General features: G+C 41.7%; 1 protein-coding gene across 1 annotated transcript; it reads right to left on the bottom strand.

Annotated features, from left to right (window-relative positions):
- Window positions 1-423: 423 nt before the first annotated feature.
- On the bottom strand, window positions 424-1,730 carry LOC125515140 (pathogen-related protein-like). The gene is made up of 4 exons (XM_048680581.1): window positions 1,522-1,730; window positions 1,288-1,420; window positions 901-1,202; window positions 424-814 (listed from the first exon to the last, which is right to left on the bottom strand). The coding sequence occupies exons 1-4, from the start codon at window positions 1,657-1,659 to the stop codon at window positions 677-679; spliced, it is 711 nt and encodes a 236-aa protein (XP_048536538.1). The 5' UTR covers window positions 1,660-1,730; the 3' UTR covers window positions 424-676.
- Window positions 1,731-14,529: the final 12,799 nt, after the last annotated feature.

Genomic DNA, 14,529 nt, shown 5'->3' with positions numbered 1-14,529 from the left:
AACATGATGATTGAGCAGATCTTTCTTAGGCGGATCTCTGACTCTATTTTCAAATTCCTTTCATTTTTGCAACACTTGCACCTGCTATCTAGACAACGGAATCGCAACCGTCTTGGACACATGGTGGACGCGATGACTACTGCCGTGCGCCTCTTGTGTCGCTGCAGATCAACTGAGCTCCCGGCTACTGGGTGGCCTTTTAGCCTCTTTCTTTTATGCTCTCTTTTGGGCGGAGTTGTGTCGTTGCTCCAGTAGACTATTTTACTTTCGGTGTGGCTCATGGACTTGTTGCATGAACGTGTTGGTTGCTTTATTTAGAAAGTGGAGCCAAAGCCTGTTTCGAGAGAAATATACGTTCATCAATTTTTGTGTAGCCATGCATGCTTTGAGTAAATATATAGTACAGCTAGTTGGGAAAGTTCATTGTCATCGAGTCATTTTCATGCATGTAGCTCTTCCGATAGTTATGTCCTCCAAACCAAGTGGAGCTTCTTACACCTGCAGACCCGAAGTGGTCTTTGTACCAAGCAAATAAGCTACTTTATTTTAACATTGTATATCGTAAATTTGTAATGTCATGAAATGGAATCAAAGCCAAATTGAAATATGAAGGTGATCATCCAAGCTTGGCACTGATATTAGCGACATATATGCTTCAATTTCTTTGGTGCTTCAGTTAGTTTCCTCTCATCACAGGGCAACCTGAAGCAGATGCAGCAGTAGGAGCAGAAGCAGGCGCGCTCAAGAAGCTCGCGAGGAAGTTGCCGCGCTCGTAGAAGTACTCTGCCTTCTCCACCTTCATCTCCTCATCGACCTATCATGACAGTCAAGTTCTTGTAATGAACAAAATTGATTGTGCAACTCGACAATTGCGAGAGATTGTATGCCAAATTAACTTACATGGAAAATGCAGACGCCAAACAACTCCACACGCTGGCCATGTGGAGGGTGCGCCTTGAAGGGCCCCTCCATGTACCCCCAGTGCCGGAACTTGAAGGCCACCCTGGGCGGGCCGTCGCAGTACACGTCGAGCACCTCGATGGCGAAGCCCCGGGGGAACGCCGTGAGGAACGTCTCCATGCCGGAGTCGAACGTCTCCGTGTCCGGGTCATAGATGCGGTGCTCCAGCGGCAGCTTGGTTGCCAGGAACGCGTTGTAGCCGCCGATGGCCGTCCACTCCTTTCGGGTCAGAGGCTTCATCCCTGATGAAAAGCGTTGGTGTCTTATTCTTATGTGGCAAGAATCGGTGGATAGAGTATCTGTAAACGTGCCGGTGTGAGGTCTCACCGTTGGTGCTGCTGGTGAATCCCTGGGAGTGCACGCTCTTCTGGTCCTCAGGCCGCAACTTGTGGAACATCTCCATCTCCCATGTCTTGAGCAACCGCTGCACCTTCTCTTCCACACTCCCCTCCGCCCATTCCTGGTGCGCGTGCATGCGGGGCGGCGTTAATCATGTACGTGAACAAATTATGTTTGAAAATAAGTACAATTTGTTCTCGTGGAAGAACATATGGTGGGTACCTTAGTCCTCTCTTCCTCGAAGAGCTTGTTCACGACGTCGAAGTTGGGAGGGACTCCATGCCTCCACACGGTGTTCTTCTCGCCCTCGCCGTCCATGAACGACCGGTACTTGTCGCCTCCTGTTTCAGCAGACGCCATAGCTGGCTAAATTACCTTCGTCTCAGTTCAAGGTACAACTTGGTACTAGGTTAGTAATATTCGGAAGCTGAGCTGAGAGTCAAGTGAAGGATTGATCCCCTACATATAGGAAAAATCTGAGCGACGTGCCTCATCGCCAACGTCACTGCATTGGAAAAACATGACTAGTATATGCTATCCACCAACCCATATATGTCCGTGTCGCACCGAGCTGCGTTCACTCGTTCTCTTTACCCACCAACCTACTCGTAATATTCTGCCCTAGTGTAAGAAAACATGAAGCCACGTACATATACAGGTTTATCACGGCGGGTCAGGGGGTAGGTACACTTCTTTATTTTCCGAATGAGCGAGTCAAACACCGTCATTACAAGAAAAATCCAGAAGGAAATCGAAAATAAAACCCAATCTTCAGGAGATCCTCCGTCTTCTCCATCTCCCTCGCGTACTGATGCCGTACTGAAGTTGCCGTCCGGGTTCTGCACCCTCACCACCTCATCCCCTACATGTGGGAAAAATCAGTAGAGAAGAGCTGAATTATTGAGAACGTCACTGCAATTGAAAAAAAAATGTCTCGTATATGCTATGATGCTATCCACCAACCCACTCCCTTTCGCACTAAGCTGCGTTCCTCACATACCAATCACTACTATTTCTTCATGACTTCATATTCATGTGGTATCTTCGTAGGGGAATTGTGCTAACAAAAGACAACCTCGCACGACGCAATTGGTCGGGAAGTAAGAAGTGTTGTTTTTGCAATCATGACGAGACTATTAAACACCTCTTTTTTCACTGTAAGTTTGTGCGCTCTACGTGGTCAGCTATCCAAATAGCGTCAAATTTGTATCCGCCTACAAGTGTTGCCAATATTTATGGTCATTGGCTGGACGGTATTTCAAATAGGTACAAAACGCTAATAAGGGTGGGAGCGTATGCCTTACTATGATCGCTTTGGCTATGTAGAAATGATGTTTTTTTAATGTCAAAACTGTTTCTCCTTTGCAGGTTAGTTTCCGTTGTACGCACTCGCTTCATACGTGGTGTACGCTACAACGAGCAGAGTACCAATCGCTGTTCAAGGCGGTGTGTATGCTGTTGGAGCAGGTGGCTACGGAGGGTTTTTTACCCAACATGGATGACAGCATAATCTCCGGCTCGGTCTACCATCTCTTTCGGCATAGGCATAGTGTCGGTCTATGGACTCTACTGTTGCCGAATTGTCGGTCTTTTATCTTTTTGTTTATCAGACTACCGGTGTTTGGCTGTGTGCATGCTAGTTATGCAGAGGCCGAGTGATACTCTTAATGCTTTGTATCACTTTGATGCTACATTTTGAGATAATAAAAACGCAATTTATCAAAAAAAGAAGAAAAAAGAAACTTTGTTGGAAATATTTCAACAAGCAAAGGAATCTCTTGACAAGTTGGGGATAATGACTAGATCACAAACCTGGCTGCGGACACTTCCAGATGTGTCCTTAACGATGTACTTCCTCCGTCCGCGAATAAGTGTACATCTAGCTTTTGTCTTAAGTCAAAGTTTTAAAACTTTGATCACCTTTCTAGGGAAAAAGTAAAAGCATTTATGGCACCAAATTAGAATCACTAGATTCGTTTTGAAGTGTACTTTGATAATATATCAGTTTGTTGTTATATATGTTACTATTATTTTTTATAAAGTTGGTCAAAATTTTAAAAGTTTGACTTAGAATAAAAGCTAGATGTACACTTATTCGCGAACGGAGGGAGTATTCCTTAACGATGGCTGCTAAATAGGAGAATGGTGACGACCAATTGGCCGTGGCCATCAAAATCATGCGGAGTTTCCTATGGAGAATGTCGACCATACCTTTGTCAGCAAATACGGTTACCATGCATCATTCAAAAAAGGTTGGCATCGATGACGACAAGTATTTTCTGTGTAATGTTCCAATTAGACCGAATCTCTATGGCCGCGACATCTATATCATATGGAAGCACCTTCGTGGCCGTTCGCATATTGTTAATAATAGAATATTGCTCTCGTGGGGACATTTCTTTTAACCGGTGATTCTTGCATCTTCCAGGAAAAGCAAAAATAGCTTCAGTTGGAGCAAATTGAAATTTCCCAATGCGCTTTCACTATAAGGAGCGCATTATTAATTGAAGAGAAAAATCCTTTGAATTTTGGTTGGATGACCCTCCCAAAGTTGCTTGTTGTTTCATGTTTAGAGAAATGGGTTATTTCAGCCTTGCTTTTATGAAAAAGCAAAGGACATGTTGTTTTCATTTTAAAAAGCGGCTTTTAAGTTGTGTCTTCTTAACTCATTACTCGTTGTATATACTGCCTGATTTTTGCTGTCTGAACAAGTATCTCTAGAGAGATCCACTAAGGGAATCTCGATTTTTTCCAAGTGTGCCAGGGGTTTGCCAGAGTGCATTTGTCCACTAGTAGGCAAACACGCCCTTTGCCGAGTGTTTTTTTTTTTGCACCGGGCAAAGAACTCTTTGCTGATTGCTTTTTTCTTTGCACTCAGCAAACAACTCTCTTTGCTGAGTTCCTTTTTTTCCCATGGCAATGTTTTTCAATTTTTTTTCTTTTTCTTGTCTTTTCTCTTTGCCGAATGTCTTTTTATTGCACTTGGCAAACACTTCTTTTTTCTGTTTTCTTATTATTTCTCTTGTCCCTTTTCTTTTGTACAGTATTTCTTTTCTTTTTTTCCTTTTATGCTCTGTTATTTTCTACATTATTTATTCATTTATATTAATATTTTATCCCCCCCTCTCTATTTCTTTGTAGGCATTAGACATTTAGTGAATATAAATAAATTGAAGTACAAGAGCTTGGAAAAACTGGGTTGAAAAGTCAAACATGTGTTCTTGAGTCTATGTTTACACATTATACAACAACAATAAAATTGAACATGAGAGTGCCAAGACTCGACCCCGAACAATGAGTTAATTGGTTTTTTAACTCCAAAAGATGTAAACGAAGTCCGAAAAACAAGAAATAATATACCTTAGGGCACATCTCCAATCTTGAACCCTAAATTTCCTCCCGCATCCGTCCGTTGACATGGGAGGATCAGTCCGCGGAAACGGATGCGGGAGGCAGCCATCCAACACTGCCCACATACATTTTAACTATTATCGGAACAACCGAACGAAATGCATGCAAACACGTCCGGATTTTCATACAAACCAGATGCGAACACGGCGGATTTCATATGAACACTAGTAAACATGCTCATGCGTTGCAACGGGAAAAAGTGCTCCTACCCCAAAATTTCATAAAACAGAAATGAAGCATATGGTTAGTTTTAAAGATCAACCTTGCTCTAGAAGCAAATTTTTGGCCCAGTCCACATCGCCCGCACCGCCGAGTACTTTTCGACAACCGACAACGAACAACAACGAAGCGAAGCACTGAATTCCCGATTGATTGAAGCAACTGTTATAGTTAAATTGATTCAAAGAACCAAATACACGTTAGAGGAGGGATACAAATCACATAGTAGTATTCAGATTAGGAGCTATTTGATACAGAGTTAAGAAACTTCTAAATGGGTACCTTGAATAACATGATTTGGATCATTGTTTGATTTATTCTATGGCCCCAAAATACAACTCAGATCTGAGTTCCCTTTGCGTCTTCTTTCTTTTGCATAAATTTTCCAGTTCCAATTTGGCGAGCTTGATCTGATTTACAGGCTTCTAGATCATGGTTGGTCATGTTTTCTTTACGAAATGGTCGATCATGCTTTGAATTGTCATTTTGTTAGCATCTAGAAACTTTGGTCTACATTATTGATTGAAGGTCTACATTATTGACTGAAGGTGCAAGCGGATCATTATTTTTTATTCTTGCATTGGGTAAATTCTGACAACTTTGAGGACAATTCCTATGATGGGCAAATAATTGGGGACAAATAATATAGGTAGAGAAATATATTGTATAGACCAAGAACGGATGACAATAAAGGCGCACACAGTCCCACTTGTGCACTGTCCCCTTGCGGGCATTGAAGGTTGTGAAAAGCCTTATCTTTTTGGGTGGCTCATCCTCTATATCTAAGAGATTCATCCCCACTAACCTAATTATCTTAACATGCAGCATACCCACATCAGCACCTCCTACCACATCAGCATCTACCATCCTGCATGGATTCCGTTACCAAAAACATGCACATGCATACCACACCCTTCCGCTGTTGACCCCACAGGTTAATCATCACTAATCGTCATGGCCGCCTGGTTTACATTTAGAGGGTGCTTGGATAAGTTTTAGTCTCACGACTAAAAGTAGTGGGACTAAAACTTGTTAGCCCCACCTATGCTTGGATCCAAATACTAAAGAGACTAAAATCAAATTGATGAGCATTTATTATCCTTCAAACCCTCCAATCTAGAACTCGCGTGTGTTTAAGAAGAGGAGTTAAATGAGGAAAGAGAGGACTAATCCACATTTTAGTAGGGGTACCCCTGACTAAAAAGTTTTAGTTTCAAGACTAGTTTTAGCCCTCTTTAGTCAAGGGTGCTTGGAACTTTAGCCTCTTAAAGAGACTATTTTTAGTCAGATTAAAATAAGTCCCTTGGATCCAAGCACCCTCTTACTCAAAAAAGAAAACCGCTGTGCAAGAGATATACCTGGTAAGCTTGGTCGTACATGGCCCACGCACGTACTGGTAGCCCATGACTGGCACATGCACTTATTTAGTTTTATCCGCCACGATCGACGGGATTTCCCGGTCAGAATGCAGCCTCCAGTGCACAGGAAACGGCAATAATAAACACCTGCCTGTCCACTACCCAGCAAATGTGGAAGAAAGCATTAGATTTAACCGAATGACCATGTCCCATCCTCTCCCCACCAATGGCACCAGCGCGTGTCCTTGCCTCTACAAATCTCCCTGGCTTCTCCTCTGACCCTCTTCATCCCCTTCTTTGTCTCCTGCAATTATATACCAACGCTTTGCATCCTTCAGATCTACGAAACAGGGATTTGAGGTCTTACTATTATGAAGAGCGAATGCAAGTCTGCAAGTCATCGAACGAAGCTCCGTCCATGGCTTGTCGCTGCCAAGCTCGGTCACAAGGAGCTCATTGACAACACTAACCACGAAGACCAGGCTATGGTTATCTCATCCTTAGTCCCCAAATTTACGTAGTTTTCACTTTCTTTGTCATGTGCATGTCGACAGGTATCAACGTAATGTGTTTTCAGTCTACGTTGCACGGATACTTGGATATGTATTGGATACGCGATACGGGAATACGCCCGATACGCCTGATACGCCAATTTTCTGAAAACATGGATACGGGGATACGTTTATATATAGGTATTATATATATTAATTATGAAAAAGATTGAAAACAAAATAGAGCTTCTAGGTCAAAACATGCCTCAATAGGATTATTCCCTTTGTTTTCTTGCACTTGGTCCACTTTCATTAATTGGTAGTGGAATTTTCTTGGATTTGTTGTTCCAATCAGTGCATTGACTTTCTCTTGCTCACCTTTCAATTGAACAAGAACATTGACAGTCATGTTTTCGCATGAACTCACACCCATGTTAGGTATCTTCAAAAGGTGTGCCTTTACTATTGAGGGGATTTCACGTCAAACAAGGGGTTTCGGGTATCCAAAAAGTATCACAGAAGTATCCTAGGAGTATCAAACATTATTTTCTTTTTAAAAAATCAAGGAATACATACAGGATATGTATCAGGCCGTATCGGGGCAGTATCCGAGTATCGGGGCATTATCCGGCTGGATACACGCGCTTTCTGAAGTATCTGCGCAACGTAGTTTTCAGTCCTTTAGGAGCAATCTTACGACCACTGATTCATGTTGGATAATACGATGAATCTTCTTGATATGGACATATTAATAAATTGTGTTTTTCTAGATCTTTACTAGGACGTGGACAATATGGTGCAGATGCATATCTGCGGTGTGATGTAGCTGCGCCACTCTTCCCTGCCGCACGTCTCGGCAACCATCTCCTCTTGTGCCATGGTGCCCGACATCGACTTACCCTGTTGGGTCAGAACCGTTTTATGATGTCATAGACTCAATGGAATTCATTATTTGTACCAATTGTTGACGGCAACAATGAAGTATCTTTTGGTTATGAATCCATTTCGTGTAGAAAGGTTTTGCCCATACAATTTATTCTTCTTTCCAGGTCTGGTGGAAATGACAGGAACACTTCAGTCTTATGTGACAAGTTTGTCTTTTTCACATGTTACATATACCTTCTCCGACCTCACAACTCAGTGATGTATTTTAGCTTTTTGTTGGAGGGGATAAGTATTTCACTTTTAGGGGATGGTGTTCCTGTCATTCATACCTCCTTCGATAAGCTTATTTTTTATATTAAATCAATAATCAACAAATGTTTGGATTCACTGGATGTTAGAAGGAAGAATGAAGAATCAAAATTGGTTATGCTTAGATGCAGTATTTGTTTTGTGACTGGATATTAATTGCAGATATCGAAGTTGACCAGACATAGAGTTGGTATGGTCTACTCTTTTTTTAAGAAACGAGTTGGTATGGTCTACTCAGTTGCTATTTGCATGAATATTTATACGCTTGCACAATGTATTGTATCGGTAGAAATCAAACCGGATACTTGCATCTTTTCCTTTTAAAATTACGAGGCAAAATATCAGAGAAGTAAATAAATGTTTTTTAATGTATCTGTACAAATCTGCACCTTCAACTATGTTATACCTCGATGTATATGTATCTCAGAACTTATAAAAGAAATTTTGAGATGCAGTTGTCAGTCAACAATCTATTTTCTAATTTATTTTTGCAGAATTTTGCTCACCCGTCTCATATATAGGTATGTTCTCTACATATGTGTTGTGTTTTCTTGGTAATTATCACCTTAGAATTTTTTTCGGTTGTATTTTCTTCCTGAACCTTTCTGCACACACACAAGCCTTCACTACAAGAAATATGTCAACTTGTGACCACCACTATTGGTCACTGAATGGTCACAAATTTCCATTTGTGACCTTTTTGTGACCAAAAACATAAGGTCAAAAGCTGGCTGTCATAAACTGACATTAGCGACCTTTCTTCTGGAATGGTCGTAAACGTTTATGACCAAAATACGTCTACTGTGGCGTTTTGGTCACTAGCAACCTCCCCAGGCCACGTAGACATCCAGCGTGGCAATCTGATGTGGCACAAGATTCAGCCCGGTCCAATTCGATTTTCTACATGGGCCTAGCCCAACAATTCAGCCTATTTGTGTTTCTTTCTGTCAATTTTTGGTTGTGTTCATGGGCCAAGCCCAATATTGCAGCCTTTTTATTGTTGGGTCATGGCCTTTTTATCCCAGTTTTAAAATTGTGGTAAGTGGGTCCAAGTTGTCAGCTTCTAGTAAGTGGGTCCTGGCTTTCAGGGTCATATTCTTCATATTTCAATTTGGCATTAAATAAATAAGCAGTATTTAAATTGGCACAAACAGAAAACACATATAATAATACTTCAAATAACAACCAGATTCGGGATGGAGCTCCTACTCTACAAATAACACATAATACAATGGCTGAATCTGGAGCTCCTGCTCTACAAATAACACATAATACAATGGCCCTCCTGCACTACCAAGACACAGAGCACTACCAACTACCAACTGTAGTAACTAATACTATACTTTACAACCTCTACACGATGGAGCCCCTACTCTACCAACTGTGATATATTCTTCACGATGGAGCTCCTTTGATAGCATTACAAACTAGGCACCTGATCCTGTCATGAACAACATGCAACCTCAGTCACCATGTTACATGAATCAGCAAAGAAGAATCAGAAAACTGGAGCCAATATATTATAAAGAGACCACTCGAAAAAGACAAGTTATTTAGAATGATGACATAAATTCAACTAGTACAATGCTTTTATTATACAGCTAGTCAAAACAAGATACTCATTCATACAAGAAAGGTGACTCGCGAAGATAGAGCATTCTACTCATAGCTCGCAGAGTATCAATATTCTATTCTTATAAGCTTATTCTTATGCCTGAAGCAAGTAAGGAAATCTGATCAAATACGCAACACCTCCATAAACAAAAACATCATGACTGGCCTGGGGTTCTAATTCTGCTTTTTTCTTGTGGGCCATGATTATGATGATATAGCCTCATAAACTGTATGCCAAAATGTAAAGAAGATAAATATGGTGATACAGCAAAACCATAAATATAGCCTAATTTTCCATCCTATCTCAAGCATCATTCAAAAATATTTTTTAACAAACACAATTGTTATAAATACCTCTTACAATGGATACCACAAACCTGTATCCATATTGTTCGATCCCAGGAGAACTGGCTACGATTGACAACATAAAAAAATGAAACATGTAGGACACAGACACACGCACACAGACAGACACATAAATGTGTAATCAGAATCAACTATCCTATACCACTAGATAGTCCAGCCCTGCCCGCTTCTTAAAAACTGGTTATATCAAGTGCTAAGTTGTCTAGAAACTGTGGATTAAGATGAAGAAGACAAAAGACTATCTACCCCAGCATTAGCACCAGGTCTAGAAAACAGCACCCCACCCCAGCAGGCGCAGAAATTGGTGTTTGCATTATATCTCCAACGGCAACGGGGTGCCGCCCAACCATGCAGCATTCTGCAGATGCAAGTGAGGCCAGACGTAAGCGAGCAAGAGCAGACCCACACGCTTTAAGAATTACTTGATGTACGCGTGCAGATGCAAAGTTTGAATTACTTGATTTAAGAATTCATTAAGTGACTTTGGCATAGAAATAACAGGGAACCGGCCATAGAGATACACCAGGAAACATACATGTTTCTAGAAAGGCAGAACAAAGTTAGATATGTGGACAGGCATCTCTGAAAAGAGATTGTACATGGTACATAAACAATAAAACAGGGGTGCAAATTAACAGAGTTGAACTAGTTGTAGAAATTCGGACCATACAAAGTTACAAACTAACGAACAAAGCAAACAGACTGAATTCGGCATGAGAATTAGTGGTTCTAGGCACTAGATGACCTTCTCATCATCAGCTTGGGGTTGGGAGACAGGGGGGCTTGGGAGGGGGTGTTATCGAGCGAGGTGCACTCCGTGATGACGACGACCTCCTCCCGCGAGACGCCGGCGGCCGCCGCCAGGTCCCCCACCGCGCGGAGCGGCAGGGCCATCTCGTCCGTCACCGCGAGCGCCGCCACGGCCGTGGACGCCATGGACCCGGACCTGATCGAATCGCCTACAACCCTGCGTGAGGAAGGAAATGGCGCGCGTTAGGGAAGGGAAGGGAAAGGAGGAAGAGCAGATCGAAGAGGGGGTGGGGGTGACCTTGATGGCGAGCGGCGTCCCGGGCAGAGCGAGTTCATGGCTGGCGCCTGACCTCTCCTTCCTGATTTGAGGAGGGGAGGGAGACGGGTCATGGCGTCTGGGGCATGCGTCCGCACCGTGATCCCGATGGGATCTACACGAGGCCGCCGCCGCCCCTCCCCCGCCACGGGGCCGGGTGCGGGTCACCTCCCACGAAAGGAGACAGAGATGGAGCCGGAGCGGACATGGATGGGACTCGGACGCGCGGCGGAGGTGGTTGTCGAGGCGGGCACGGAGACGGGGTGGGTCACTGGGATTCGTGGCGTGGTGCAGGCGACGTGAGGAGGGGAGGAGGAGAGGGCGAGGGAAGGAGGGCGCCGCCGCCGGCGACGGGAAGCGAGAGAGAGAGGGAGGCGGCATCGATCTGGATCGGGGGGAGAGAGAGGGAGGCGGCGTTGATCTGGATCGAAGAGAGAAAGGGAGGCGGCGGGCGGGTGGAAGGGAGGAGAGGTGAGTGAGGTAGGGTTTGGTGCGGTGGGACGATGGGTTTCTTCAGATGGATAGACGGTTGGATTGCTAGCAATGGATGGATGGATGTCTGCCATGTCATCAATCCATGTGACAGATGGTTCCACCAATCAGAATCTAGCATATGTAATTGTGCTTTTTCTCTTTTGTTTCATTTATATTTTTTACCCCCTTATTTCGGGTAAACACTCAACATATTAGCCTCATGTTGTATGTTTAAATGATCCAATATTGTGCACATATGTGTACCTTAGGATTTCAAACAATGATTATTTTGTGGTCTTCATTTGCATTGCACACAAAAATCAATTTTCTATTTTTCGAGTGCCCAAAATGAGTTTTGTTGTGAAGGGCCTACCATATATTTGTTGCAAAATTGGACCAAATCATTTTTATTGGTTATGATGAGTTTTTTTGTGAAAGACCATATCCGAGACCATATCTAGTGTCAAAAATGAGTTTTTTTGTGAAGGACCAATAACATATTTGTTGCAAAATTGGACCAAATCAATTTTATAAAATACTAGGCCATGTTTAATGCACAATTGACCAAATGGTTGGGTGTCAAAAGTTTTGATCCACCTCTGGTGAAAAAGACAAATTTCTGCCGATTCAGCTCGAAGCGGGTAAAATTTAAACTGCAGCTGCCTCATAGTTTGCTCTATATTTTTTCCAAAAATCATTTCTAGATACATAAGTATCTATTTAATCAGAGAAACACCAAAAAAAAATCCAAGATTCAACCACTAGCTAGGAACGGTCATGCCCGCCGTTTTGACCGCATTTTGAAACGGGCATAAAAAATTAAAAAAAATTAAAAAATTGGGAAACCTTCGCATTGTGTCATTATATGTGACCAAGTTTCCGGGAAAAATAATAAACTTTTAATACGGAAATTATTTTAAAAAGTGTTCTCAGAAATGAGCTAGCATGCGTGAAGATTCATGGCTTTCAAGCCAAATGATTAAACTTATGGCCACATTCATGGCATAGTTTGTTGAAATGATCTCATATTGTGCACAAGAGTGCATGTTGAAATTCCAAACAATGTTGCCTAAGGGAGTTTTCATTTTCTTTGCACGGAAAATTCATTTTCCATTTTTCGAGTGCCCGAAATGAGTTATTTTGTCAAGGAGCTACCATATATTTGTTGCAAAATTGGACCAAATCAATTTTCTAAAATACTAGGCCATGTTTAATGCACAATTGACTAAATGGTTGGGTGTCAAAAGTTTTGATCCACCTCTGGTGAAAAAGACAAATTTCTGCCGATTCAGTTGAAAGCGGGTAAAATTTAAACTGCAGCTACCTCATAGTTTGCTCTATATTTTTTCCAAAAATCATTTCTAGATACATAAGTATCTATTTAATCAGAGAAACACCAAAAAAAATCCAAGATTCAACCACTAGCTAGGAACGGTCATGCCCGCCGTTTTGACCGCATTTTGAAACGGGCATAAAAAATTCAAAAAAATCAAAAAATTGGGAAACCTTTCGCATTGTGTCACATATATGTGACCAAGTTTCTAGGAAAAATTATAAACTTGTAATACGGAAATTATTTTAAAAAAGTGTTCTCAGAAATGAGCCAGCATGCGTGAAGATTCATGGCTTTCAAGCCAAATGATCAAACTTATGGCCACATTCATGGCATAGTTTGTTGAAATGATCTCATATTGTGCACAAGGGTGCATGTTGGAATTCCAAAAAATGTTGCCTAAGGGAGTTTTCATTTTCTTTGCACGGAAAATTCATTTTCCATTTTTCGAGTGCCCGAAATGAGTTATTTTGTCAAGGAGCTACCATATATTTGTTGCAAAATTGGACCAAATCAATTTTCTAAAATATTAGGCCATGTTTAATGCACAATTGACCAAATGGTTGGGTGTCAAAATTTTTGATCCACCTCTGATGAAAAAGACAAATTTCTGCCGATTCAGTTGGAAGCGGGTAAAATTTAAACTGCAGTTGCCTCATAGTTTGCTCTATATTTTTTCCAAAAATCATTTCTAGATACATAAGTATCTATTTAATCAGAGAAACACCAAAAAATTACAAGATTCAACCGCTAGCTAGGAACGGTCAAGCCCGTCGTTTTGACCACATTTTGAAACGGGCATAAAAATTCAAAAAAAAATCAAAAAGTTGGAAAACCTTCGCATTGTGTCATTATATATGACCAAGTTTCCGGGAAAAATAATAAACTTGTAATATGATAATTATTTTAAAAAAGTGTTCTCAGAAATGAGCTATTATGTGTGAAGATTCATGGCTTTCAAGCCAAATGATCAATCTTATGGCCGCATTCATGGCATAGTTTGTTCAAATGATCTCATATTGTGCACAAGGGTGCACATTGGAATGGCAAACAATGTTGCCTAAGGAAGTTTTCATTTTCGTTGGACGAAAAAACCATTTTCCATTTTTCGAGTGCCCGGAAGGAGGTTTTTGTGTGAAGGAACTACCAAATAATTGTTGCAAAATTAGACCAAATCATTTTTATAAAATACTAGGCCATATTTAATGCACAATTGACAAAATGGTTGGGTGTAAAATTTTTTGATCCACCTCTCGTGAAAAAGACAAATTTACGCCGATTCAGTTGAAAGCGGGTCAAATTTGAACTGCAGCTGCCTCATAGTTTGCTATTTATTTTTTCCAAAAATGATTTCTAGTTACATAAGGACCTATTTAATCATAAATACATGGTTTGGTGGCGATACGTCGAGGTTCGGGCGGTGGCCGAGGACCCCAACTCTAGAGCGCGTAAACTTGCATGCCCGTCGCGTGGTCACCGCGTGACCGTAATGTTTCCATGTGTTCTGGGCGGCCTAGGCATGTCTAGTGGGTTGGGCACTCCCCAGGTTGGTGCTAGGAATAAAATTACAACATAAAATTCTCACGAGGAGACCGATCGATGCTCAAACATGAATTAGCAGCTAAGTGTTTGATTAGCGGTACGGGAAATGCACATGACCAATGGGCGTGAGTTTTGGCTGAGGATGATCATCTACTAAGGAGA

Source organism: Triticum urartu, chromosome 6 (genome assembly GCF_003073215.2).
Source record: "Triticum urartu cultivar G1812 chromosome 6, Tu2.1, whole genome shotgun sequence".
Taxonomy (NCBI): domain Eukaryota; kingdom Viridiplantae; phylum Streptophyta; class Magnoliopsida; order Poales; family Poaceae; genus Triticum; species Triticum urartu.
Note: the sequence above shows the minus strand (reverse complement) of the source record. Positions and strands in the feature narration are given on the sequence as shown.

Coding starts and splice junctions, on each gene's coding strand:
- LOC125515140 (XM_048680581.1), bottom strand. CDS start 1,659: ATGGCGTCTGCTGAAACAGGAGGCGACAAGTACCGGTCGTTCATGGAC. Junction 1,421..1,521: donor TCGAGGAAGAGAGGACTAAG/GTACCCACCATA, acceptor CACGCGCACCAG/GAATGGGCGGAGGGGAGTGT. Junction 815..900: donor TTGGCGTCTGCATTTTCCAT/GTAAGTTAATTT, acceptor CTGTCATGATAG/GTCGATGAGGAGATGAAGGT.